A 27,564-nucleotide genomic window follows, 5' to 3' on the forward strand; every position below is an offset into this window, starting at 1 on the left:
AATCAAAGCTCTTTAACTGTTTGCATCCTTTGGGGGGTTGGGAGGGCAGGGGAATGTGGGAAAATCAGCAATCAGGGTTTGTTGGGTGAGAGCAGCACTGGTGAAAAGGGTGAGTGTGGTGTTGTGAGGGTTTCCAGGATGAGGTGGGAGATGAGAATTTGACTCTGTGTTCTTAGAAGGTTGATATGATATGATATCTCTTCTCTATTCTTTTAGTAGAGTTTTAGTATAGCATATCTCAGAAGGCTAGAAAAGAATGAATAATAAAAACCCGTGACTGACCAGAATCCCAACACAACTAAACTAAAATTAGTCATGAAGTTGACACAATTCACATAAAACTAATTGAAGATACACCTGTTAGTAAACAATCTCCAGAGCACATTCTAAAGCAATCAAATAATTGTTGTTTACATTTCTTTTCTGAAGCTTCTCAGCTTCTGAGGAGAAGAAATCCTAACAAAGGGATTTTTCAGGAAATGTCACAGTGACAGGTGTATTGTCGGAACCCAGGAAATTCCTCTGGCTGCCCTGGAGGGCTTGAGCCCCTGCCCAGGGGGCTCAGAGACCTTGGCACAGAGCCCAACACCCCTGTGCCTTTGATTTAGCCCTTGGAAAAAACAATTTCCAACCTTTATATGACGAATTACAAGTCAAGAAAGTTTAAGTAGAATAATAGTTATTTTGTCACAGGGTGAAAAATAGATTTTGATGTTTTTAGAATGGGGGCTCGGGGTCCCAAGATGGAGGGATTTGGGCGTGCCTTGTCCTTTTTCCTTCTTCTTCTTGGCCTCCATCTCCTGCTGGCATTTTTAGATTGTTTTAGAGTAGAAGCTCACTGTCTAACCTAGGTGATAGGCATTGGGAAGTTACGGTAAATAATGTACACGTGGTTTTAGCATAAAAAGACAGCACCGCCTCTGAGGCGGGCAGTGTGCCTCAGCCCTGCCTGCCATACAGACCTCGGCAGGTCGGAGAAGGAATGTCATAGATAAGAAATAATAAACAGCCTTGAGAACAAGATCAGGAGAATTCTGACTCCTCCTTCGACTGCCGGGCGGGAAAAGAGGCTTGTCCGTATCTCAGAGTCACTGTGACCAGCAGAGCTGGTGAGAGTGTGTCGCTGGGAATTGTTCCAAGGCATTCACCGGGCTGTTGTCCCCTTCTGTGCCCTGGCAGATCTTCGTGTGGGAGCAGAACCTGGAGCAGTTCCAGATGGACCTGTTCCGCTACCGCTGTTACCTGGCCAGCCTGCAGGGCGGGGAGCTGCCCAACCCCAAGCGCCTGCTGGCCTTCGCCAGCCGCCCCACCAAGGTGGCCATGGGCCGCCTGGGCATCTTCTCCGTGTCCTCCTTCCACGCACTGGTGAGTGGGCTGGGCTGGGCAGGGCTGGGCAGGGCTCAGGGACCCGGCCCTGCAGGAGGGGCTGCTCCCACAGGGGCTGGGCTGGGCTGGAGGAGCAGATGGGGCAGAGCCGTCTGTGTCCTAGACGTGTTGTTTGGAATTTCCACTGCCAGAAACAGATACAGGGTCATCTCAAGTGTCCATGGATTTGGGTGTGATCCACACGTCCCCTGAAGTCAGTGGGAGCCATTCTGAGGCCCTCAGCATGTGCTGGCTGAGACCTTCTTGGGCCTATCTGACTTTATTCCAGTTATTCCAACTACCCACCAATTTTTCCAATTCTCTGGTCATCAGCAGCTGATGCTCCACGAGGAAGGGGAAATGTGCTCCCTATAGTGTGGCAAATGTTTTTTAAAATTTGAATACTGTAACAACCCAGCTCTTAAAAGTACAGGGAGATGTTTTGCAAAGTGGTGAGGTTTTAATGAATTTGAATCGAGTTCTTGTAGTTTAGTCTTGGACTCCTGGAAGTTCACAGAAATAGCTGAGCTCCACTGTTGTCTTGTAGATGTCAGCTGTAGCCTTCAATTGAATGCAGAGCTGTAATTCAGTCAGGGGCGTTTTTATTCTTTCCTATATGAAAAGATTAGCGTCATCATCCTGCTAATTGCTGGTGGATTTATTATATTTTTTAAGTGGCGGGCTGCAATTTGCATTTATGCTTATTTTTTTTTTTCACATCAAGCAAAGCACTGAGCTCTAGCCTGAAAAACAGTCTGCCTCTTCATGCTGGTGTCTCTGGAGAGCCAAGGGAAAAAATATGTTTGGAAAATGTTGTGTTGGAAGAGACACGTGTTTTCTTCTCCTCTCAGCAAACTCTCGTGTCCTCCTTTGCCCCCAGGAACGTGGGGAAATGCAATCTCACGTGAGGAGCCCTAGCTCAAGTTTCAGGAAGGGAGTTTACCCAGAGCAGCTGTGGCTGCCCCTGGATCCTGAAGTGTCCCAGACCAGGCTGGATGGGGCTTGGAGCAGCCTGGGAACAGCGGAAGGTGTCCCTGTCCATGGCAGGGGGTGGGGATGGGATGGGCTGGGCTTTAAGGTCCCCTCCATCCCAAATGATTCTGTGATTCCATGACCCAAGTCTCCCGAAGGTGTTCCCAGCTCATTCATCCAAGGATGTGCTAAGTTACCCCAGGTGGCTCTGGATAAATGTCCCAGGCACAGCTGGAGAGCCTCTCACAGTCGTGGCTGTGGAAATGGAGGTGTTGCTGTGGTGCTCGAGTTCTCCTTTTCCTGGATTTTCCCCCGTTTGCCAAGGAGAGCGCCCATTCCTCACACAGTTCCCTGGAGCTGCAGCCTGCCCTCTGTCCATCCCACTGTAGTTCTGGATGTGCTGCATCCAGCCAGTTCCTCAGCTGGGGACATCCCTTGGGGACATGGGTGTTCCCAGGGCCGTTCTGCTGCTCTGGGCTGTGGGAATGCAGCACTGAGGTGTTCCACGAGGTGCAGGCAGCAGGGTGGGTCGGTCTGTCTGTTTGTCTGTGCCCTGCCTCCTGCTGTTCCCTACCACTCCCTTTTTGCCAGGAGAGGAGCTCCTCTCCTCAAGCCACCTCCACGTGGGAAATCTGCTTTGACAGATTTCTTTTTGGGCCTGAACTCTTCAGCACTGATCTCCTCCAGAGCTCCCCAGATAGCTGGGCTCAGTCAAGGCAATGTCTCTTGTTACCACAGGGCATTTTGCTTCTCTGATGGGAAGGAAGGGTCATTTCAGCTCACTTTTCCCTTCCTGTGCCTTGCTCAATCCTTCAGATGTCACTTATCTTTAAGGAAGTGCAGTCTTAAATGCCATGAGCTCCCAGCAAGCCTTTATCTGGCCTTGCTGCACTTCTGAGTCAGCACCAGGATGCCCAGAGTGTTTCCACAGGAAAGAGCAAAGAGGAAGACCGGGTTTTTGGGAAGCAACAGATAAGTTTGGAAGGCTCAGGTTTCACATGTCCAGCTTTGAAAGCTTGCTAGGAAAAGAAAAATTAAAAACCCAAACCCTTCACTGGTGCTGAGGTTTTGCTCTATGATGATTAGGCTCCTTTGAAATATCTCACATGAAATGCCAGAAATGCTGGAGGTGGTGTGTGCTGTCCATTTCAATATTTGGTACGGGCTGCTGGCAGAAGCCAGTTAATTCGTAGTGAGAAGGCAGCGGCCTGGCAGCATCCCCACCATCCCAGCAGTGAGAACCCTGCATTCCCATAGGATTTGCCTTCCCCCCCCAGAGCAGACCCCCCAGTTTGGAGGAGTTTGTGCTGGGGTGCCGCAGCTCTGGTGCTGAAGGCACGTGGCATTGACAGGTGGCGGCTCGCACGGGGGAGTCGGGAGTGAGGAGAAGGACACAGGCCATGTCCAGGTCTGCCAGCAAGAGGAGGAGCAGGTTTTCTTCTCTCTGGGGGCTGGACACTACCTCGAAGAAGAAGCAGGGGAGGCCCAGCATTAACCAGGTAAGAGGTGGGAGTTTGGGGTGCTGTTACTGCGGGGGTGGTTTGTTGGCGGGCAGAACGCAGCTCGCACGGAGTCATGGCGTTCCTCATCCCCATCCAAAACCAGGGGCTGCAGCTGCACATCAGTGCACAGCAGCTCCTGCCAAAGGGCTGGAATCTGCCCTTTTCTTTAGCTGAATTCTGTTGCTGCGTTTCTGCTCCTTCTGCTCTTCCTGCAGGTGCCTTTCCTAATCTCAGGAGCAACTGAGCACCAGTGTAAAACAGACACAGCTTTGGAGAGGAAAAACCCCAAAACAATCCAGACTTGTTTGGTTCTTTTTAATTTAAAATGACAATGATTTAAATGTAGCTGAGTTTGGTGAAAACTTCCTGAAGTGCCAAGAAGCTTTGCATGTAGTAGGACACTCCCTGTTTTGTTTCAGAGTTTCAGATCTATAAAAAAGCAGAAGCTGTGCAGTTTCCACCCAGTCGCTGCCCAGATCTTTCTCTAGAAAACGTGCTCTAGTGTGGTAGGAAGGTGCTTCCCTGTTATTCTTTCCGAACATCCCTAATTACAGCTTTCACTTTTTGAGAGCCATACCTCATCTAATTGCAGGAAATGCAGGCTCTGCCTTTCTTTCTCTTCCCTCACTTATTGTGGGGAGAAAGGCTGGGGACACACACTGTTCTGTGCCCTGTGATTTCTGGTGCTGTCTGTTCAAGCAGCAGTGGGTGTTTGTTTTGTTCAGCAGAGGATGATGAGCCTGTTTGGAGTCAGACACTGAAAGTTCACCTGATATTTAGAGGCTGAGCAAAAGCCCTGGGCTTGGCTGGAATGCAGCTCCATGAGCACATTCCCAATTCCTTGTGCTGATGCTGCAGCACCCCCGTTGCTTTGTATTTACTTGCCCCAAATCCCTTGTCCTGAGCTGGGATCCTGCCTGTGCTCTGTTTTCAGACCTGTTTTTCTTCCCCCCTGAGCTCCCCCTTTTTGTTTTTCCTTTCAGTGGAGATAATCTCATTCTTCACGCTGCCTCCTCTGCTCCTGCCCCCCTCACTCCTCCACAGCACAGGCATTCTGTGAGGAGAGGGATTCTGTTCCAGGGTAAAGGAAATCCATTGTGCAGAGAGTTGTAAAAAGTGTGAAGTTTTGAGGAAGTAGCAGAGTGTGTGAATGCAGTGGCTGAACACGTTTCCCTCGCTTGTGCAGAGTGTTGCCTATTGGAAGCAGCCAGCTGAAAATCCCCAAAAGGCAGAGACCTTTTCCCATCCTGCCTGGTCCCTGCTGCATTTTAGCCAGGCAATAATTAACAGGCCAGCAACTTGATCCCAGAGCTGTGCTGATGTGGAGCTCTAAAACTGAACTTTTTAGTTCTTGTTATTGGGTTCTGCTGCAGCACCAACCCTGCCTGCCCTGTGCTGATTTGGGCTGGATGCTGCACATATTCCTGTTTGTTGATTCCTCCTGCATGGGATCCTGTTGGTTTTGGCTCTCTGGCTCGTGCTGGGTTACCGGCTCCTGTTTCATTAGAGAAGGGTTACACTGCCTTGTGCTTGAATGTTTGCTGAGTACGTTTTGGCAGCTGGCTCATTACCAAGCCAGCCAGAAGCAGAGTTCTTCTGAGTCCTCAGCAGAGGTGGGGAAGTGTTCATTTCCCACTTCTACTGATGGAGAAACTCAGCACAAAGAGAGATAAAATTAGTCCAGCTCTAACAAGAAAGTCAGGACAGACTTCCAAGCAGAAGTGGCCTCTTATCTTCCTGTACCACCCCATCACCAGCTCGTTTTTCACCTCACCTTCTCTTCCAGCAGGCTGCTGTTTTCCTTTTCTCCAGTGCATCTGCAGCAGAGGCAGGGACTGTTGGAGAGGTCCCCCAGGTCACTGCCCTGCAAACCTTGGTGGAGGGCCCAGGTGCGGACAGAGACTGGTGCAAAGGTGTGCCTGTGTCAGTACAGCCACAGCTGTGCTCAGGAGGAGGGGTCCTAGTGAGGAACTGGGGACACAGGACAGCACTTCCCTGTATTTAGGGAATGGCACCTGGAGTGAGCTGGCCTGGTGTTTGGGATCCCCTCTCTGCTGAAAACACCTCCTTGTTCTTGTGTTGTTTCTTTTTGGATGACAGGCTCGAGCAGAAGGAGGTTAGAGAGGCTGCTGGACGTGACTCACCCACCCTGAAGAAGGTTTTCCCCCTCCCAGATTTCTGTAACAGTGAAGCATTTCTGCAGGCAGTGTGTTTGGAGATGGCTGTTTGTGTTTCTCAGTTTGAATTCTGTTCTGGCTGTGAGACAGGCTGTTCTGCCCGTGGCATGTGCTGTGCGCAGGGAGTCATTTTGTGTTTAAAGCAGATCCCCTCTCTTGTTCCTCAGGTGTTTGGAGAAGGAGTGGATTCAGTGAAGAAATCTCTTGAAGGGATCTTTGATGACACAGTCCCAGATGGCAAGGTAAAGCCACAGCTCCCCAGCTGCCTCCTTCCCCCATGTTTGCAGGCAGTAAATTCAGAATAAATAAGAAGATTTGCTCTTTTGCCATTTCTAAGCATCGGAGCTGCAGTACCCGCAGCAGTTTTGTTGTGGTTTGCCCAGAAACACTGCACATTTCGGTTTTAAATTCAAATCTGCTTTCATCCCTACTATTTTGTTGTTGCATTCCTAGCATTCCCAGTAGGCATAGGGTGAAACCCCAGGAGAAGCACACTGCAGCAGTGGAGCTGTGTGGGTGGCACAGGAGGCACACTTTTCCCTGCTCAGGGAAAGCTGCAGGTTCCTGTCCATACAAGCCTTCAACCTGGGCTTAGGAGCAAAATATCATCTCTCTGAGAGAGCTCTGGTGCAGCACATAATGCATGAGTTACTGATGGGGAGAGGGAGCTGTGTTGGGCCGGCATTGTCATGATGGATTTTGTCTGTTTAGAGGGACAAAGAAGTGGCCCTGAGCAGCGTCCACCAGCACAACCCCGACTGTGATATCTGGGTGCACGAGTACTTCACGCCCTCGTGGTTCTGCCTGCCCAACAACCAGCCTGCCCTGACAGTCATCCGGCCTGGGGACACCTCCAGGGACGTGCTGGAAATGATCTGCAAGGTAAACGTGCCCCGGGGCAGCTGGAAATCACTGCAGCCTGGTGTGCCGCTGCTCGGACTGCTCTGCGCTGGGACACCGGTTCTGTCTGGGTGAAGAACACAAATCACGCTGCAGTGCTGAGGCCAGGAGCACAGCAGAGAGTTCCCTGCAGCTGGAGCTGACTCGGTGTGGCCGCAGGGACAGCAGGCAGCAGGCTCGCTTTGCCTTCCCCACTCTGGCTGGAAGTGCCTGCTCGGGCTGGCTGTGCCCCTGCTGCTGCCCTTCCCAGAGCCAGCCATCCCCTGTCCCTGCAGTGGCACCCAGCTGAGGGGGGACCCCTCTCCCAGCCCCCGGGTGCCCCTCATTGTGGCAGTGCAGTCACCCTGGTGCCCCAGCTCTGCATCCCTCCCGCCCCAGCTCTGCGTCCCTCCCGCAGCCCCTTCTTCCCTCTGCCTCACTCACCCCTTCCCAGGAGCCAGGGGATGTGTTTCCAGGAGCCATCCCTGCTTCCCTGCCCTCAGACTGGCACTGGGAGGGCAGCAGCCCCAGGAGGGGGGAAGGTGCCTGTGCTGGCTGCCTGCAGTGCAGAACCAGACCCATCCTCGCGTGGGTGGCAGGAGGGACAGGGGAAAGCTTTTATCTACGTTTGGAGTGGGGGGGAAGAAAAGCCACCTGGATTTGTTTGCCAGATGAAGTATGAGAGACGTTGGGCCATTAAAAAGAGTTACATCTCTAAAGAGTTGGAAACTTTGACAAATTAAACACAGGCTTTCAGCTCTGGCAGCTGCATAATGTGTGTTTTCGGAGCGAGCGCGACCTGTCACGTGCCGCTCTGAAAAGTGAGTCTGCTTTGTACAACAACAACAGCAGCAGCAAAGAAAACATTTATTACTATTGAGAGCTTAACTTTGGGGACTTTCAGAGCGTGTTGCATGTGCTTCTAAAGAGAGGGAAGGTGAGAGAAAGGCGTTTGTTTCCAGTAATTGCACGGTGCGCCCGTCTCTCTGCCAGGTGCGCTGCAGCTTGTGAAAGCTCTGCTTTGTCTTCAGCAAAAGATGACATTTTTGGAGAGTGGCATAACAGGGAAGCTGGATGACACATTATTAGTAATGATTTATTTTTAGGATATTTTATGTTCTGCTTTGGGTGAGGATGGTTAACTCAGCGGACTGAGTCCTTGGCTGGTGTAGCTCCGTGGTTTCAGCAGGTGCCTGCCGAGGGTCTGGTCTCTCACTGTGCTGTTGCTGCGGTGGGTGGGGGTGTTTAGGGAGAAGGGGAGGTTGGTGAGTGTTTTTTCAAGAGCTCCTGTCTGTTTCTTTCCTTTCTGTACGAGTTTTCTGCCTGAAAAGCACTGTCGAGATGCCTTTTTTTTCTGTAGCATTTAATAATCAATCTCTTTCTTCTGTCTCTTGCATTCAGCTCATTTTCCCCCCTTTAATATCCGATCCACATCATTTCACATCAGTTTGCCATCTGCCATCTGAGAGCCAGTCAAGTTCTGGTACAGTAAACATTTCAAGCTCTACATTTCATATAAACCTCCTCATGTTTGTAGATGTGGTTAAATCTGTGCTGCTAAACTGAGCTTGGCTCTTCTGTTGGAGAGCATTCAATGCACTAAAGTCATTGTGGAAAATGTGTTCTTATGCTAACATTGCTGCTTGTTATTATACAGCGAGTTAGGCTTTGGAGGATGCTTTGTGACACTTTTATGATTCAAGATTGGTGGGAGGAGTGTTTAAAGCATTTTTAAAGTGGTTTCTCAAAGATTTCTCCTCAGATGTAACTAGCAGCATCACTTGGAAGGCAGGAAAACTCAGTGTATATGCATTAAATTGCTTTCTCTGGCTGATAGGAAATAGTTGGTCCCTTCCAATCTTAACCATCCTGTGATTCTGTGATGACACTGCTCAGTGTGAACGAATGTATATGCATTACTAACATTTGCATAATGGTATGTCTTAAAATGGAGGAGGAAATCGCACTCTGTATACAGATTTAGGCAGAGCCAGTGTGGAGATAATAACACCAAAACCCAATATGGAGATAATAGCAGTAAAGAACAAGATGACTACGTGGCATTTTGTCTTTTGACTGCATAAAAAGCGAGGCATGAGAGAGGCTGGGGTGTTTTTCCCCCCTCACCATTTACATTTTTCAAAGGGACCTGCATGAGGGGCAAGAAGCAGGTAGCCCAGGGTCTCTGGGTTTGTGCTCAGAGCCTCTGAGAAGTTAAGCCTGATGCTCTGGGGGCTTCCTTTGCCTTTGGGCTGATGTTTTCCTGCTGGGAGAGCTGGGGCCACACAGGAGCAGTGGGATGGCCACGTTCCTGTGCTGCTGCCACAAAGGTCTCCCCCACCAAGCTGGAGAATGTGCCAGGCCCTCTCCTTGGCCAGAAAGGAGCTGGGCTTGTGTGCCAGCCCACCCTGGCACTTGGAGCCTCTTGAATGGGATCCCAGCCCGGCTGTAAATTCTTCTTCTGGAGCACCTCAGTCGAGCTGTCAGGCTGTGCTTTAAACGGGGTTAGCTGCTTAATTTAGTCCAGACCTAGCCAGAGTTATTAGGAGAGAAATAAATAAACCAAGAAGCTGATTTGGATGGCTGAAAGGTATTTTGGGTGGTCTTGAAAGGATATTCATATCATTAAAGCTGCCCTGTTTCTGCTCCCACCTCCCCACATATGGATGCAGCTCCCAGCAACAAAAAGTGGGTTAATGCTTTGGCTTTTAGGGCAGCCTGGCTGTGTCCACATTCCAGGGACCTTTTCCTTTCACTTCAGTAGAACATCATGGCCCTATTTGAGGCACTTTAACCAGTGTCAGATTTTGAGGTAGAAGCAGCCCTGGGGCAGCTGTGGGATGTTAATGAGCTAAATGGGGTGGCTCATGGTCGGGACTCTCATTCCTGACCTGGATGGAATCACAGTGTGCTGGATTGATGGCATCCACTTGGGCTGATGGGGTTTGTTGGAAGAAATGCATGGCTCTAAATACATGGAGTGCCACACCAGGAATTCCTTGGGCACTCCAAACCTCCCTGGGCAGTCTGTTCCTTTCCATGGGGAAATTCTCCTGGTGTCCAGCCTGAGCCTGCCCTGGCCCAGCCTGAGTCCCGTCTCTCTCCTCCTGTCCCTGTTCCCCCTGGCTGTCCCCTCCTGGCAGGGACATGTGCAGAGCCACAGGGTCCCCCGTGAGCCTCCTTTTCTCCAGGCTGAGCCCCTTCCCAGCTCCCTCAGCCCCTCCTGGGGCTCCATTCCCTGCCCTGGACACCCCCAGACATGGGGCATGCACTTCCTGGGTGTTGGTCTCCTCTCTGGGTTTTTGTTCAAGACGCTCTGTGTCTAGGGACAGTAAACTAAGCCAACCAGAAAGTAACCCAGGAGTCGTCTGTGTCATTTCTGACCCTCTAATGCCAATTCTGCTTCCCTTTAGTTTCTGAGGTGTTTGTATGTGTGTGTGTCTGTAAAGAGAGAACTACTGAAAACAGCAGTAATCAGTGGGAAGAGCAAGCAAGAGGCTTTCCAAGAAAGAAGAGGGGGGGAGCAAGGATATCTCCAACATTCAGCTGTTTTTCTTTTGGCCCTTGGTAGATTTCAGTCATTATTTCATTAACTAGGAATTTGCCTGGATTACAGAGGTTGTTCCATTTCAGGTACTCCATTTCGTCCAATGATAATTTGATTTGTTGGGTTGGACATACTTGAACAGAGCACTGTGCAGAGTGCAGCAATAGATCTGTTGTGGTTTTCCTTCTTATTATTGGTAGCTTTTATTACTCCTGGGCTAATCCAGTCTTTCCAAAGTGTTTCCTGTTCTCTGGGTGTTTGCTGGAGGGTCAGGGTGGGATGTTCTCCACAGGTACATTGCTCATCACCTCAGTGCTGCTGGATCAGGGCTGGAACTGGAAAAGCCAGGCTTTAAAAAACAGGACAAACGGGCAATAACGATGCTCTTGCATGAGTTTTCAGATAAGCCATTGTTTTCAGCACAGCCTGAGAAACCTTGGTAATTTGCTGGGGTAAAATGAAAAGGCTGAGGTATAAAAGCCTTTAATAGTGGGATTTCAGAAGTGACAGTGAGGAGAATTTACCTCCTCTATCTGTGAATCACTTTGGGGCTTCTCATTAGATGTAGTAGGAACTTTGAAAGTAACTTCTGGATTATATCCTTTGTGTTTATCATACTTGTAATGTGTTTTGATTACACACTGCATTAACCTCTGCTTAAATCAACCTTATTAATCATGCTGAGAAAAGGTCGTTAACATCTCCCAGACCAAATGCTGTATCCTCAGCTAATTATAACTAATTCATTAAAATGGTGTGACCTGCTTCCACTGGGATGCAAGCCAGGATGCAACTCTTGGCTTCTTCCAGCCGGTGTAACCTGAGCTGCTTGGAATTTAGGGGACAGACAGATTTTTTGTGCTTATTAACCTTGCTTGAAATCTGCCGCATCGTATTTGCGTGCTAAATTCTGAAGGTGCTAAAAAAACCCAAAGCAAAGAGAGAACCCGTCTCCTGCTCTACTTTGCTCTGTTAGCAGAACATTTAGTTAGATGCCCTTTTATCCAGAAGCATGCTCTGAGCACGGGCTTATTTCTGGGATGGCTTGGGAGGGAGCAGAGCGCCAGGCCAGCGTTGGTGGGTACGCAGATCTCATTCCTGGGGGAGAGCAGGGAGACCAGCTTTGTTCAGCTTTCAGGCAGGAGATGGTGCTGGAAGGTGCTGCTGTGAGGGTCAGAGATGAGGGGAACGCTGCTTTTCTGAAGGCTCCCTGTCTCTTGCAGACACACCAGCTGGACTGCTCCGCTCACTACCTGCGCCTGAAGTTCCTGCTGGAGAACCAGATCCAGTTCTACGTGCCAAAGCCAGAGGAGGAGATCTACGAGCTGGTAATGCTGCCCACCGGGCTGATGGGATGACACCGCTGTTAATTAGTGTTATCTGAGTTCTGGAGCACCAGAGTTATGCTTTTCGCTTTGCAATTATGGTGCTCTGCAGACCATAGCAAACTGGCCTTGGGCAAAGGGATCTCTCCCAACCTTTCATCCTGTGTTGGTGTTTAGCTCACATTTGTGTGTGGATGTGTCTGGGGAGAGAGGAGGGACAGCCCCAGGCAGTGTGAAAGTCACTCTAAGGTACATTGAAGCTTAACTTCCCTCCAAGTTGTCTTTTCCTGTTGTTCACGTTGTCCGTGGAGGTTTTACAGACACACGGAGGTTTTACAGACAGCACACTGTCTGAGTTTTAAAGAGGGGGAAAATACACAAGTTTTTGGGTGTTTTTTGGGGTTTTTTTTCCTGATGGTAAGGCAAAGATTGAGGTCAGGAAGGTCTGGAGTTATGTGTGAGAATATACTTCCTTAATTGCCTCAGCTGGCCGTTTTCATCTCGTTCATCTCTAAAGCAGACTTCAAAGGAATTCTGCCACGAGAGATTAAAAAAAAAGACCAAACAGGATTAATGTCATGCTTTAACTCTGTGATTCTACACAGGCATGCTGTAAACCTTCTTCAAGTCCTTTTCATTGGTGGCTGGCTTACTTGTAAAAAGTAAAACTTTGCTAGCTATGGAGGCTTCTGCTCGTTTAGCAAAGGACTTCTGGGATTTCCATTAATGCTGTCAACAACAACAACAACAAAAAATAGTGAGAAAGTGCTAGAGGAGTGCTAGGACTGAGAAGTGTGATAATGTTGGGGAAAATTAAAGCTCAGAGGAGACAGCTTTTAGCTGTCGTTTTCTGGAAGGACTTTGGGGACTTGTCTTGTGTTGAGAGGGTGTAGGATTGACAGTCATCACTTACTGTTTACTCTGAAAAGCTGTAATTAACACAAAACTCTGTCAGTGGGACTGTGCAGGGAATGGTAGAGATGCGTGCTGCAGCGTGGTGTCTGATGTGGGGATATGAAATCAAAAAACTTTGTTTGCTTCTCATTTGGGCTTGTTTGGGAGAATATGGAGTTACTTCTGTAACTGTAACTATTCTATAATACTGATTTTTGCAGTGCTGATAGAAGCAGGAGATAAAATTACATTTTTATCAGGGAAACCTTTTACAAACGAGCTCCTTTTCTAAAGGAATAGCTTAGTACTGCAGTCCAAACATTGAGTTTTAAAATGTTAATTATTGCAAATTGCGTTTTTACACGCTCACAGCAGCATGTAAACAGAATTAATATTCACCTGTGGGCTCTCTTCACCTGGGGCTATGATTTTTTCCGAAGACAAAGGCTGGTTTGTTACTTCAGTGCTGAAAGTCAGAGGGATTTGCAGCTGCATGGAGGGACTTCTGGGCTATTGCCTAGGTGTGAATTTGTGCTGGTCTCCCAGGAAGGATGTTAATGACCATTTCAAACACTTGGGGGCTTTCCTTGGCACAAATAAACATCAAGGTGTTAAAGGTGAAGTGTCAGGCTGAGCTATAGCACATCTGATAGTCTGATAATGAAGAAATGTATTTAAGAAACAAAATCACTCCTTGTGATTTTAATGCTGTTGAATAATTGGATTTCTGCAATGTCTTCATTAAAATAAGATAAAACATTGAACTGTTGCTACCTGTGAATTAGGAAAACAGGAACAGAAGCTGAGTTTCTCAAGCACTCAAGATGGTATTGACTGAGGGAGTGGATGCAGGCTCTGTTTTGTGCCGGGGGTGGGAAAACACTGCTTCCTCCTCTCTGTGTTCCAACAGCAGAGCTGAGTGACACTGCTAATGCTTCTCACACAGGTGGAGAGAAACCGTTTGATAAATAATGACCACAGTCCCTCTCTTGTGCCTGTAATTAAAAACCAGAAATCTGTTCCAAACCATTACAATTGATGCCTCCTCCCACAGTAACATATTTTTGTGTTTGTTTTTTTTCCCCTCTATTCAGCTGTACAAGGAAATAGAAATCTGTCAGAAAATTACCCAGCACATTCAGATGGAGAAGTCTGATGCATCCTCTGATATTTATGGTGAGTTACTCCCTGCCTTGTTTTGCTGTTCCTCCCCAGTCAGTTCCAGCAGGTTCTTGCCTGCTGTTTACTGACGTACCTGAAAGGTCTCTGGAGCACGGTGAGAAAAGCATTTCTGATTGCTGAGCCACCCACAGCAGCATTCGCCTGCCCCGCGGGAGGGCAGCTTTGTTTGGAGCGCTCTGCAGGTGCCTCTCCTGGAGCTGCGGGATGTGCAGCAGGATCAGCGTTTGCTTCTTGCTGTGGTTCCTCCCAGAGCCGCCCGCGGAGGCTGTGGGTGGGAGCAGCACCCTCTGCCAGCTGCCACATGTCACAGGAGCCCTCGGGGCCCTGCTGGGGGCTGTGCCGGGGCTGCCACGCTGCCCACAGCCTGCAGGGCCCTGCAGCACCACCCTTCCTCCTCATCACACTCCTCACTCGCTCCTTCTCCTCGCCCCCTCCTCGGGCGGGCACGAGGCAGCTGGGTCCTGTGGCCAGGCAGCTCCAGAGAGGCTGCTTGGCTTCTTCTCACCTGCCAGGGGCACCCGAGGTGGGGTCCTGCCTGCCCCATCAGTCCTGAGCCTGGGGATGCCTGGCTCCAGCCCTCAAGGATGTCCCATGGACACCTGAGCCAGGACCTGACACATGGCAGAAGCACAGAGCAGGGGAGGCCCTCCCTGTGCCATTTCAGCAGAATCTCTCATCTCTGTGCAGCTCATACTTCTCAGGTGTTCCAGGTTCCAGCCCTCCAGCCTGGTGAGTGTGCCCTGTGGCCTGGCAGTTACAATTCTGGAGTGTATTTTAGAGTTATCTGTGCAACCTGCCCCACAGGAAGCCAATCTGCATCTTTTTGCTGTTTACCTAAATATTCTGCTTTAATGACTAGAATAATTCTGAATCCCCAAACTGTTTATTATACAGCTGCAGGCCATTGGAATATTGAGCTCTGCTACAAAGCAGTGGGACTGACTGGGGCTTGAATATTGCAGACCTAAGAAAGAAAAGCAAGATGAAAAAGAGATAAAGAGGAAATGCTATGAGAGCCCCAACTCTTCATAAATATGAACCCTGACCCATCACTGGGCTGGTGAATATTTCTAAGGGATAAATGGAAAAAGAAAAGTGAGATGCACTGTGGTGGCCTGTGAGATGAGATCAGCTGTGTGAGGTGTGGGATGGAGCTGTGCAGGGCTCTGACTCTGCAGCAGGGAATGCTCAGAGCACCCCAAAAAAGCTGGCTTTTCTCTCACTGAGGGAAAACAGCCAAATGTGGTTTGCCTCTAAGTGGCAGAAGGATTTCTGTGGTCTGTGTGTGTCTCCCTGCGTGTTCATCCAGTGAGGAGTGTGTGCTGAACTCACAGGGTCCTGGAGCAGCTGGGGCTGGACAGGGCCTTAGAGCTGACCTCATTCCAACCCCTCATCTCAGGGGAGCTCACCTGGGAACATTCTGTGCTGTTCCTGCTCCCAGGTGTGTGTCTGTGGTGGGCAGAGGCACTCCTGGAGGCTCTGGCCAGTGTGGGATTTTTCATGGGATGCTTTGCCCATGGCCTGAGCACGGCTGTTCTCCCCTCTCTGGCTGGCACTCTTCTCCTTGCCAGGGCTGTGAGGGCAGAAATCAGTAAGAATCCTTGGACTGCAGCTCATGGAATGCTGGCATGTTCACCAGCAGCTGGGTATGGCAGGGGGCTGAGGGGATTATCTGGGGGAGGATTTGTTCGAGGCCACGTGCACTCAGAGATTTTTGTTCTCCTGCCATCAGAACTTTGCAGTGGAGAGAGAAGGCTGTGCCTGGGTCAGCACCCATCTCTTCCCACCTGTGTTTCAGAGCCCATGCACAGTTTGATGGTAATGTTTTTGGCAGCAGTGCCAGCTTATGCAATCACTGTGGCTTCCACCCACTCCTGCCCTTCCTCTCTTGTGTGAACCCCCCTGGAAGGCAGCCAGATGGAAGTGCACATCCCTGCTGTCCCCCTGTGTGTACAGACTGCACAGGCCCTGGGTGAGGTGTTTGTCACCTGAGTGCATGGCAGGGAAAGCCTGGCACTCCAGCCACTGTCACAGCTGTGGCAGTACAGCAGGGCAGGGTGCCATTCTGTCTGTGCAGGGGTTAACTGTGTGTGTGAGGTTACCACTTCCAGCTCTTGCCAGCTGCCCATCTCTCATCTCTTAAAGCTGATGACAACCTGTGTAATTGCTCCTTATGCCCTTTCTGCCAGGAATAACTGTGGGATTTATGGCTATGGCTGAAAGATGAATTCAGAAGCACCCACGTGTGCATTCAGGCCTGATGGATTGAAGGAGGCAGAGGTCTTCTCATGGAGGAATCATAGAATCCCAGAGTTCTATGGGCTGGAAGGGACCTTAAAGCTCATCCCTGCCATGGCAGGGACACCTTCCACTGTCCCAGGCTGCTCCAAGCCCCAATGTCCAGCCTGGCCTTGGGCACTGCCAGGGATCCAGGGGCAGCCACAGCTGCTCTGGGCACCCTGTGCCAGGGCCTCACCACCCTCACAGGGAACAATTCCTGCCCAAAATCCCATCTAAACCTGCTCTCTTTCGGTTTGAAGGCATTCCCCCTCGTCCTGTCACTCCAGGCCCCTGTCATGAGTCTCTCTCCATCCTTCCTGTGGGCTCCTTTCAGGAAAGCTGCATGCCCAAAGCTTCTCTTCCCCAGGCTGAACAATCCCAGTTCTCTCAGCCTTTCCTTGTAGGAGAGATGGAGCTTGGGCTGCTTGGGCATGCTGATCTCCTCCCAGTGAGAGCCCGAGCTGCCCCTCAGCCTGGTTTTAATGGGTGCAGTTTGGCCCAGAACAGAATTTCAGTTTAAAAGGGCTCTTAGGAGCTGATGCTTTGTGCTGACTCAAACTGCAGCCTTGGGCACGCTCCGCTGTTTTTCCAGGGCTTTCCAGGTAGGCTTTGTGGTGATGACAGCCAATAACTACTCTGTTTTACAGCTGCTCTTTTAGTTGAGGGTTCTTCTCTCTGCCAAAGCTGGTGTGTTGAGTGAGCTTCACAAATTTCACTTGATTCAGCCCCAGTAGCTCGCATGCAGGTTCCAAGTAGCTCAGTAAGTCATGAAAGGCCATATGCTTCTCACTTCTGAGCTGCCACGTTCTTCCCCCTCTTTTCTTCTTCTTTTTTAAAAATTTTATTTTATTTTTAAATCATGGGTGGAAAAATAACTCTCAGCCATAAGGATCAGCTTGAAAGGAGTCCTGAAGTCAGGATAGGCTCCCAGCACATCTGCACCGCCTGGCTGGTGGCTGATTCCATGTCAAAACAAACGACTCCCCCCAGAGGTTTGTAAATGTTTTTCTAGTCTCTAGGAGAAGAGAGAGCAAATGGTTGCCTGCACTCATTTAGGGAGTAATGAAGTTTCAGAAAGGCAAATGTTCTGCTTTAGATAACTCTCCACAGTAAATAAACAAGCCGCATTTCACTTGGCGGTTGTATTTCCTTCAGTCGTTATCTTACTGTGTCACCCACAAGCGGCAGGAAAACCCCCCAGCCCACAGCTCACGGTCCCATTTGTGCTGTTTAGAGTGAGGCTGTGTCAGCATTTCCACTCCAAGGCTGCTCTGCAGCTCTCTGCTGAGCACGAAACATGTGCCAAGCTGAGACTTGGCACATGACAGGCTGTGCCAGCTGAAGGGCCAAAGGGAAAGGGGCATTTCTACAGACAGGAATGTCCAAAAGCAGAGGGCAGCACTCTGTTCTAGCAGGAGGTGCTGTGCCCTGCCACAGTTTGGGGTGGCACATCAGCTGTGGCTCTTGGATTGCCAGCTTTTGTCCCAAGCCATGGCTCTGTCCCAAGCTTTGGTCTGCAATCAGCAAAACCTCCTGGAGTGACCTTTGATGGCAAGAGAACTGGGGGTCTGTTCTGAGGCTTTGCAGCTGTGGTGTCCTCAGATATGTCTGCAGATAATTGGTGTATGCACTGAGAAGTTCAGCTCAGGTTTTTGGTAGAGCCACTTTCCTTGCTGAACTTTGCCGTTGTGTTTGTAAAGGTTTGAGGGGAGGGAGAGGGCAGGGATTCCTGCCTGCTCAGGGCAGGGACAGCCCAGCCTCAGCCTTGGCTGCAGGGCAGTGGCTGGCACACCCTGGAAGGGGCTGGCTTCCTCTGAGCACTCCTGCTGTCTCCCCAGGTTTCTCCCTGTCCTCGGTGGAAGAAGAGGGGATTCGCCGGCTCTACGTGAACGGCGTCAAGGACACGGGCCTGGCTTTCAAGAAAGGTAAAACACCCCCAGAGCCCTCCCAGCTCAGCCCCTGGACACAGGTACAGGGGAGGCGTCTCAGTGCTCCCTGTGCCTGGGATTGCTGCCTCTGCTTGTGCTCCCAGCCTTTGCAGGAGCGTGGCAGCACCTGGGGAGAGGGCAGCAGGGATAGCCAGGCTGCCGGCCGCTCCCAAGGCAGAGCAGGCTCTGCTTTAGTGCAGCTTCTCTGAGCTGAGGCCGCTGCATTTCCCATGCCCTGCCTGCCCTGCTGCACTGGGCAGGGAGCTGGGCAGCTGGAACCCACCCCCATTCTGAACTAGAGCATGGGCACCGTGAGGGGTGAGGAGAATCTCATCTCTCCATAACCTCTGGTGTGTGCAGAGCCCTCAGCAGCACCTTCAGAGCTCTCCTGGTGAGGGTTTGTGGCCTTGCAGAGCCTATTCAGCAGCTGGCCCTTGCCAAAAGCTGTTCCAAAGGCTGCTGTCCCCAGGCTGGTGCTGACCCTGGCACTGTGCTGAGCCAGCCCAGCTGATGGAAAACACCCTGGCAGTTCTGTGACCTGGGCCGGTGGGCTTGGGAATGAGTGGCCAGAGGGGCACAGTGAAGGCAGGAACAGTGGTCAGGGAGTGGGGACAGATCGGAGGTGCAGCCAGCTTCAGAAACCCGTGTAGGTGTGTGCTAAACACGAAAAGACTCTTGTTCTGTCCTGTCCCTCAGCCCCACAGCACTCCCTGGTTAACAGGAGGGATGTCCTGCCAAAAGCCCTGGCCAGAGGCTGGGGGTCTCTGTGCCAGGCTGCCACAGAGAAGTGACCCTGTGGGCTCCTGTGTGGAGAAAGCGCGGGTTAGGTGATGGTGGGTGGGGGTTTCATCAGGGCTTCCTTCCCTGGTTTGCTTGTGGTGCCTGCTGGCAGAGCAGTTTGGATGGATGTGTGAGCACAGAGTGCCTCCTGCGGGGCTGCAGTGCAAGCACAGGCACCGGGAGCAGCTCGGCGATGTGTGTCTGCTCTGAGCTGACCTGGAAGGGCACTTCCCTATGGACAGCAGGCAGCAGGGCACTGGGACAGGATTCCCCGGGGTAGCAGCAGGAGGGCAGGAAAACTCTCTGTGCCTCCCATTAGTTACATGCATTGTCTGCCCTCCATCAGAGGAGATGCTGCATTTAATTTTCAATCTTTCCTCCAATTAGACGACTTTTGTTTATTCTGGGTAATGTTTGTGATTTATCCTTTTGTTTCTTCTGTTGGGCTGCCTTAGCAGAGCAGGCATTCCTTATTGGAATGGGAGCTCTTTGATTGCACTGAGATAGACGTGAGGCTGTATCCCAAACGATCCAAAACAAAGGCTGCAAAGAGTAAACGGAGCCCCAATGTTTATGGTTGCAGGCCTATTAGTGTGCTACTCTAATGCCACAGAATCACTAAGTAGAATAAATTAAATCATGCGAAATGCTTGACTTGCCTTGTTTTGTCCTTCTTTCAGCTATGATTTTACAGCCCATTTACTTTGTAGCTACTCTATCTAGTGCACTTGATTCTCCCTGAAACTGCACACCACACTGGAGTTTCTGGGCACAATTACATGCGTTTAGGGAGATCTCCATTTCCCTAAGGAAGCTCCCTCTTGCAGTGTGGGTCAGCACTCTGTCTCCTGGGGGGTTCATGCAGGCTTTCAGGTTCATGCAGGCTTTCAGGATGCCAGCACATGGCAGGAATGGTCGCCCCTGTTCTGTAAATTCCAGCTGTCATCCCTGTAAAGGCAAGGGTGGAGATGGGGATGGTCCTGCAGCCAGGGCTCTGGCACTGCTGTTCCCTGCTATGCTGCTGCCTGCCTGCCCCAGGGGTTATTTGGGATTAATTTGGGGATTAAGCCCCTGTGCAGCTCGCTGTTGCTGCTCAGGGAGGGCCCAGCTGGCCGTGGGGAAGGTCAGGATGGCCGTGTCACCTCGGGGAAGGTCAGGACTGCCGTGTCACCTGGCAGGGCTGCTCGCTGCCCTCAGCATCCCGGGGAGTCAGCTGCTTCCCTGCACATCCCCTTCTCCCTGGGGCGCTGCTGCTATAAATAGCTGCTGGAAGCAGGCTGGCAGAAAAGCCTGGACTAGCTGAGCAGGGCTCAGATCTGCCTGCTGAGCAGCCTTGTGCTGCCATAGAGTTCAGGAAGGGTCGCTGTGTCGTAGGGCACAGTGTGCACAGCAGCTGTGCCATGAGGAGAAGGGGATCAATTGCTGCTGGCACCTTGTGAGGGATGTCTTGGTTTGGAAAGACAGGAGCCTGCTAAGGAAGGCAGGAGCCTCCCCTGAAATGGAAAATGCAGATCCCCTCCCTCCAAATTGCTATAAATTTTAAATTAAGGGGCTCTCAGGCAAAAAATACAGGAGCAGGAAATAACAGTTCTTTAATAGGGAAGAAAATAAAAAAATAAAATGAACAATGCAGCAAACCAAACCAACACTGACAGAGTCAGAACACAGCCTGACACCCTGTGGGTCAGGGTGCTGGCAGCAGGGCCATTGGAATTGTGGCTGCAGCCCTCCTGCAGTGCCAGGGGTGGTTCTGCTGGAGCAGGGATCCTGGGGGAAAGGTGCAGTCTGCCTCTGAAGATCCAGGGGAAGAGGCAGCTGCTGCTCCTCTGGGGAATCCAGTGGAGAAGCCGTGCTGGTGTTCCAGAATCTCAGGTTATATCCATGTAGGAATGCTTGGCTCCTCCCTCTGGGCTCACATCTCCCAGTGGGATGCTGTAGTTCTTATCAGCCATGCAGTGACAGTCAATAGCCTGTTATCATCAGATCTGGAAAAAACCTGCCCACTTAACAGAAGACAAGTGCCATACAGATGGCAAATAGATTCCAGTTTGCTTGGCAGTCCAGGACGAGGGACTTCTGTGCACTCTGCTCTTAGGGTGGCGCTGGAGGAGCAGCCAGACAGCAGATCTCACCAGGTCCATCCCATCCCAGTGCCATTGCAGGCATTAATGATCGTGTCCAGCCCCAAACACCCCCCAGAGCTCCCTGATGTCAGTGGGGAGCGCTGCTGTGCGAGCCTGACCCGTTCCTCTGTGTCACAGGCCTGAAGGCTGGCGATGAGGTGCTGGAGATCAACCAGAGAGCTGCGGAGGAGCTGGACTCGGCGCTGCTGAAGGACGCCCTGGCGCAGCCCGCGCTGTGCCTCACCGTGCGCACGCACCCCGAGCCGGAGGAGGCCCAGAGGCTGGGCCAGCCGCCCCCACGGCGCCCAGAGAACCCCCCCGAGCCCGGGGACGGGGCCCTGCCCTTCCCTGGGGGCAGCCAAGGTACGGGGGCAGCGCACAAACCGCTCCTGAGGGCTCATTCCCTGCCGGGAGGGAGGGCAGCCACAGCCCGAGCTGGGCACGGGGTCCCGGGGCTCACGGGGCAACCCTGACCCCAGCGAGGATCTGTAAAATACCAGCACCAAGCTGGGCTTACCTGCAGGGGGGTGTACTTCCTGAGTGCCCCAACAAAGGGAGGAAGGAATGATGAATCCAACTCCATGTTCTTAGAAGGCTAAGTTATTATTTTATGATCTATATTATATTAAAGCATGCTATGCGAAAACTACACTAAACCATACTAAAGAATACAGACAGAAGGCTGGAAAGATACTAATGAAAACTTGTGTGACTCTCTCTCCAGAGTCCCACACAGCTTGGCCCCTGATTGGCCAATAAGTCAAAATAATTCACAGCAGAACCAATGAAACAATGATCAGTTGGTAAACAATGGCCAAACCACATTCCAAAGCAGCAAAACACAGGAGAAGCAATCAGATAATATTGTTTTCATTTTTTTCTGAGGCTTCTCAGCTTCCTAGGAGAAGAATCCTGGGCAAGGGGATTTTTCAGAAAATATGACAGTGACAGCAGTGTGTAAAGGTTATCAGGCTCCCAGCTTCTGGGCAGGCTGTCTGGCTTTCTCCTTATCAGAGAAACAGGTCCCAAGATCAATGTCTTTGGCTCTGTGACTGATGTGCTGGACTAAAGTCCTGCCTGGGTGGGCAGCCAGGCACACAGCAGAGTAACCTGAGGCTGTATTTGATGGCCATTATTGCTATTGGGATTGGCAGCAGGCACTCAGACTTCTGTCTTCAGGGTGTTACCTTTCCTTTCTTTACCTTCTCTCTATCTGCCTGCACCCACTGTTATTATAAATTTTCTCCCTGGCAGCTGCAGCCAGGCAGAATGAGTGGAGGGGCAGGGCAGGAGTGAGGGGGAAGGATGGCTGTGCCCACCCTCAGCCTGTGACACCTGTGTCATCAGCACAGGCACCCCACATCCTGGGGCTGGGCCCAGGACAGTCACAGCACCAAGTGCTCCCTTCTGGATGTGCCCACAGGATCTACACGTGGCAAGGGGAGGAAGAGTTAAAGCATTCTGTGGGCAGTTTGGGGCACCACAGCATAAAGAAGGTCTCAAGCTGTTGGAGAGTGCCCAGAGGGGGGACACGAGGGTGGTGAAGGGTCTGGAGGGGCCACACAAGGAGCAGCTGAGGGCACTTGGAATGTTCAGCTGGGGGACAGGAGGCTGAGGGCAGCTTCCTCCAGAGGGGCAGCTCCAATCTCTGCTCCCCGGGACAGGGACAGGCGGGGCTGGAGCTGTGCCAGGGAGGGTTGTGTTGGATACTGGAGGGTGCTGGGCATGGGCACAGCCCCACAGAGCTCCAGGGATGCCCAGGTGGGATTGGGGGGGGGGGGTCTGTGCAGGGCAGGGTTGGGCTGGATGGCTCTGGTGGGGCCCTTCCAGCTCAGGAGATCCTGTGGCTCTGTGATTCACCCCCTCTGGGGTCAGCCAGGAGCACAGGGGCCCTGTGTGTTTGGTGAGATGCACAAATAGCTCACAGGGATGTTTTAAAACACCAAAATTTAGGGGTTGACATGTGCAGGTGACCCCAGAGCACAGTGCCAGGGGGAGGGACATTCCTGCTCACCACACTGCCCAGCTGGCAGATGATTAATCTACAGCAACTGGGAATTGTTCCCCACAAGCTTGGTTCCTGAATTTCTACCTGCTCCTCTAGATAGGACAACAGAAGAGGACACTGGTTGTACCTCTTGCTTCAGTGTTTTGGAATCATTTAAAGTACAGGAAAAATCAGTGGAATTAAGAATAAAGGAGTTTCTAGGTAATCAAAACTGTTCTGAGCTGGGACTGGCTTTGGGGAGTGTGATATTCATAGCAAGTGGAAAAGAGGGAGCAAGAAAAGCTTCCACACAGCTTATGGCAAATCCTTCTGAGGGGACTGCTAAAGGCAGCCTCGTGTAAGATGTGGACCACACCTACACAGGCAGTTACAATTCAACATTTTCCTGAATTTTCCCCCTTTGAATTTTCAAGGAAGTTTTTCCAGTTTGGCTTTTGTGCTGGAAAATCAAGGTAGTCTTGTACATTTTCACAGCTGGCCACAAGATGCCCCCATTTGCTGCTCAGCAGCAGCTTCTCACAAGCCTTTGCCTGTGATTGTCACTGAAACCCTGAGTGCTGGGGCCTTGTAGCTGAGCTTTTCCCTGAGGTGAGTGTGCCCTGGGAGCAGAGGTTGGCAGCTGGGATTTCTGTGTTCCCACAGAGCTCTCCCAGCACTCACGCTCCTGGAGCGTTGGGCTGGGATCTGTTCCTCCCCAGAAGGAGGGGAATAGTTCTTCCAGCCAGCAGGAGGAGTGCAGGAGTCCCTGGCAGCTCCTGGAGCTGCCACATGAAATAATTGGGGATGGCTTAGCCCGAGGTGGGAGTGACATCAAGGCTCTGCACCCAAGTGTGTGACTGGGAGGCAGCTGATCTTCCCCACCCATTTCCTTCTATGTTTTATTGAAGCTTTTCTTTTTCTGCTCCTGTGCTTTGTCAGGGATCCACTGCCTACATGACATTTACAAAGGGGTCTCTGCTTGTATTTGGGATATTGTGGTGTTACCTCAGATTTTTGTTCATCTTGGATTTTTGTTCTTGGCTCCACAGCTCCTTGCAGAGAGCAGTCAAGGATGAAATACCCACTGACCTATTTATTTGTGTCCCTGTTGGTTGCAGGCAGCCTGGCTGGCCAGGCAGATCAGCTCCATGCTTTCTGCTGGGTGCTTTTGTATTTCTGGGACACACACTGAGTCTGTGCCTGAGCACTGCAGCCCCCCAGCAGGGTGGCAGTGCCAGCAGGCACACAGGGACTGTGGGCACAGGGTGGCAGTGCCAGCAGGCACACAGCCCCTCTGGGCACAGGGTGGCAGTGCCAGCAGGCACACACAGCCCCTCTGGGCACAGGGTGGCAGTGCCAGCAGGCACACAGCCCCTCTGGGCACAGGGTGGCAGTGCCAGCAGGCACACAGCCCCTCTGGGCACATCCCTTCTCCAGGAATCCAGCGCTGGGTCCATGATCATGCTGGATGATCTTCTTCCGTAGCAATCCTTCTTCAGCTGTGCAGGCAGCAAAGGGTAGATTTTATTTTTTGTGAGGCAAATGATATTATGTACTTAAAAAAATATGAAAGATATGTGCTACTTTTTCTTTTTTTTTTTTTGGGAAGAAGAGCTTTCCTGGTGCCTTGCTGCTCAATGGGACGCTCAGAGGAGCAAAGCAGGGCTGTGTTTCTGGGAGGTGACCTCCCTGGAGTGTCTGCCAGAGCTCCTGTTAAATCTGACATCTCTCACAGCTCCTCCATCATCTGGAGCTCCCTTGCACATGCTGAGCTTGGGGCTGGAGGTGCAAACCAGCTCTGTGGCTGTGGTTACTACACTGTGTTTGCTTAGCAGCTTGTTCTGGAAGTGACCTTGGGTTTTGTACCTGTGATTGATGTGAGAACTGCCATCCTGGGCACGATGGATGCTTTCCCCATGGAGCTGCGCTGCCTTTGCAGAGCCACAAGTTGTGTTCCTTTCATCTGTTCCTGCTTTTCCTGGCTCTGGGTTCTCTCCTGTAACACAGCCTGCATACATTTGGCTGAGGAGGATTAGCTCTGATTGTGTCTGGAGCCCCACAGCAGGTTTTCCTGATTGCCTAAAGAGATCAGTGGGGTCTGTCTGCCCTCCCCACGAGGAGTGTTCTGCTCCCCTGGGTGCAGGGAATGAGAGCTGAAAGCTGGGAGCACAGCCTTGGATCTCCCCAGACCATCAGGAAGGTATTCTGCCCTTGGAAGGGGATTGGGAATGGGAGCAGTACCCAGATTAGTTTGTTTCACTCCCTTCTTTCAGTGTGGGGCAGAGTCTCTGGGGTTTAGGCTTTGCCTGCCCCTGGATTTTGGAGCCGTTTAGCATGGGGGATGATGTGAAGCACATAAATCACCATGCAGAATGGATAAAGGCTGAAAAAGACAGTGCCCCCCTGCTTGGAATGGGTGTTTCAGTCTCCTGGATAGGAACAGGTGGGTGTTTTAGGGAGTTGGTTGTTTTGTGGCTCAGAGAGCAGCCAGAGGCTGGAGTTATTGACAGACAGACTAAATCTGTGCTGTAAAACTGAAACAAACTCCTGCTGCACTGTAAGAACAGCCACTGGTTTTTATTCCATCCTCGTCCATCACAGGCCCCCTTGGGCTGAGTAATTTGGATTTCAGAACCAGCTGAGGCCACCAGTCACCCTGATTTCTTCAGGGTTATTTTCACGGGGCTGATTTCAGACTTATTGTAGCACTGTTCTTATCTTTGACGTGACAATTCCGGGGCACTTCCTGCAGCGGCCACCGGAGGGCTTTGGGATAAAATTCCATTTTTCATCCCCAGTTCCCCAAATTGCTGCGGTGCTGCCTCGCCCTCTGGCGGCCTCTGGTCCTGCACAGGAGGCAAGGCTGCTGTTCCCGATTTCCCCATGGAAATGAGCCCCATCCCCAGCATCCCAGGGCACTCGCTCCTTTCATAGCTCAGTGTTTCCGAGCTAACCAGAATTCTTCTGCAAGGAAGAAAAAAGGACATTCTCCCCTGTTTTACTGCGGATTTATAGGTGAACTGCCACCTTAAATAAAAATTTAATCCGAGACACCATTCCCTAACAACTCCTGTCAGAAATGGTGCATTTAATGACAGAGCCTCTTCAGAGAGGCTTAATGACTCTGTTGTCATAACAGGGCCATTCCCTGGCAGCATTTGGATTAGGGAAGCTGCTGTTAAACTGCCCAAAGAGATGATACTGGGATGTTTTTGAAGCTTAGGCACCGAGGTGCAGGACTCCTGGTGTGCATTTTGTGTTAGCAAGGTGCACACTTGGAGCTTTGTGCTGCAGCTGGCAGAGCTCGGCTTGGGATTTTTATTCCCATGGCACTGAAATAAATATGTAAATAGTAATAAGTAAATAGATGGCCTGGCAGCAAGAAGGAGGCTTTAGGAAAGGTAGCACACATTGTGGAATTCTCATTAAAACCTTGAGTTACCCCAGCCCTGACACCTGGAAGCAGCAGTCGTGGGAAATTGTAGCCACGTGCTGGGCTGGTGCTGGAGCTTTCCGTGATTCTCCAGACCTTCAAGCCCCAGCACCTTTGCTCCAGTGACAGAACACTTCCTTCTATTGTGCTGGTTGTGGCCACAAGGGGAGTTATTTAATGGGCACTGGTCCCACTGTCCCAGGTGTGACCCTGCTGAGGGGCTCCTGTGACCTCCCTCTGTGATGGAGCCACACACAGGGGTCTGACCCCCTTCTCCTGCTGCTTTTCTGCATTTCCCCTTCTTGTCCCTGCGTGTCCCGTGAAGGCAGCAAATGGCAGTGGTCAGGAGGAAGGAAAGCAGCAGGCTCACTCTCCTGGCAGAGCTAAATGAGGATCCCCAGGGCAAAAAGCAGGTGATGGAATGATCCTGACAGAAGTGGGCCGGGAGCTGGGAGCTTTTCACCGGCAGGAACGTGCAGCTTTATTGCTCTGGCTGCATTTAACAAGCAGCAGATAAACCTGCTCAGGTCCCTGCTGGCCAGGGACATCGGGAACAGCCTGAGCACACGTGCTGTGTGTCTGCTCCTGTGAGAGATTCCTGTCTGCTCGTGCAGGAAACGGGTTAAATGGGCACACAGGAAAAGGAAAAGGGGTGGCTTAAAAGTAATGTGAGCAAACAGTATTACCTTGGTTTGGGCTGAGAAACAGCTGCAAGGTGCATTTCACACAGCTTGAGGAGGGAAATGAATTGCAGTGAAAAAAACATAGTCTGCCCCACACCAATTAAGGCACATAGCACTTATTATCTCTGTTTTTTTAAATGGACACCTTGAAAATTCTTTTTCACACATTAATAGGGAGAGCAGAAAGCTGATAGTGAGATTTGATAAAATCTGGGCAAGGCTCAGAAAACTGAACTTCTTACAGAAAAAACACTTCTCTAAATCGATTCTGTGTTGCCAAACAACCCCTCCAGGCACATCTTTCTCCAAGGTAAGCCCTCCCTTTTCAGAAGAGGGCCCTGAGCTCTGAGCTACCTTTTATATCCTTTCCATTTCATCAGTGCCCAACTTGGCTTCCTCCCAGCATGCAGAATATATTCTGAAGTAATTTCCAGATTTCTGAACTCTGGCTTTTCCAGGTTATCTCTGGACATAAAAAAGTGGGAAATCTTGCACAGTCATGCAATT

At 51.0% G+C, this 27,564-nt stretch overlaps 1 protein-coding gene across 1 annotated transcript in view; it reads left to right on the forward strand.

The window, feature by feature from the left end:
* Positions 1-27,564, forward strand: part of TIAM1 (TIAM Rac1 associated GEF 1) — a gene marked incomplete at both ends in the record, with an annotated part of 69,631 nt that overhangs the window by 20,953 nt on the left and 21,114 nt on the right. Inside the window, 8 exons of the mRNA XM_084226056.1 lie at positions 1,180-1,365; positions 3,690-3,836; positions 6,184-6,258; positions 6,728-6,898; positions 11,666-11,770; positions 13,756-13,837; positions 17,962-18,048; positions 21,093-21,317. Coding sequence (XP_084082182.1) covers positions 1,180-1,365; positions 3,690-3,836; positions 6,184-6,258; positions 6,728-6,898; positions 11,666-11,770; positions 13,756-13,837; positions 17,962-18,048; positions 21,093-21,317 — 1,078 coding nt within the window. The remainder of the gene's footprint in view (positions 1-1,179; positions 1,366-3,689; positions 3,837-6,183; positions 6,259-6,727; positions 6,899-11,665; positions 11,771-13,755; positions 13,838-17,961; positions 18,049-21,092; positions 21,318-27,564) is intronic.

This window comes from Fringilla coelebs (assembly GCF_963513975.1).
Source record: "Fringilla coelebs genome assembly, chromosome: 2".
NCBI classification, from domain to species: domain Eukaryota; kingdom Metazoa; phylum Chordata; class Aves; order Passeriformes; family Fringillidae; genus Fringilla; species Fringilla coelebs.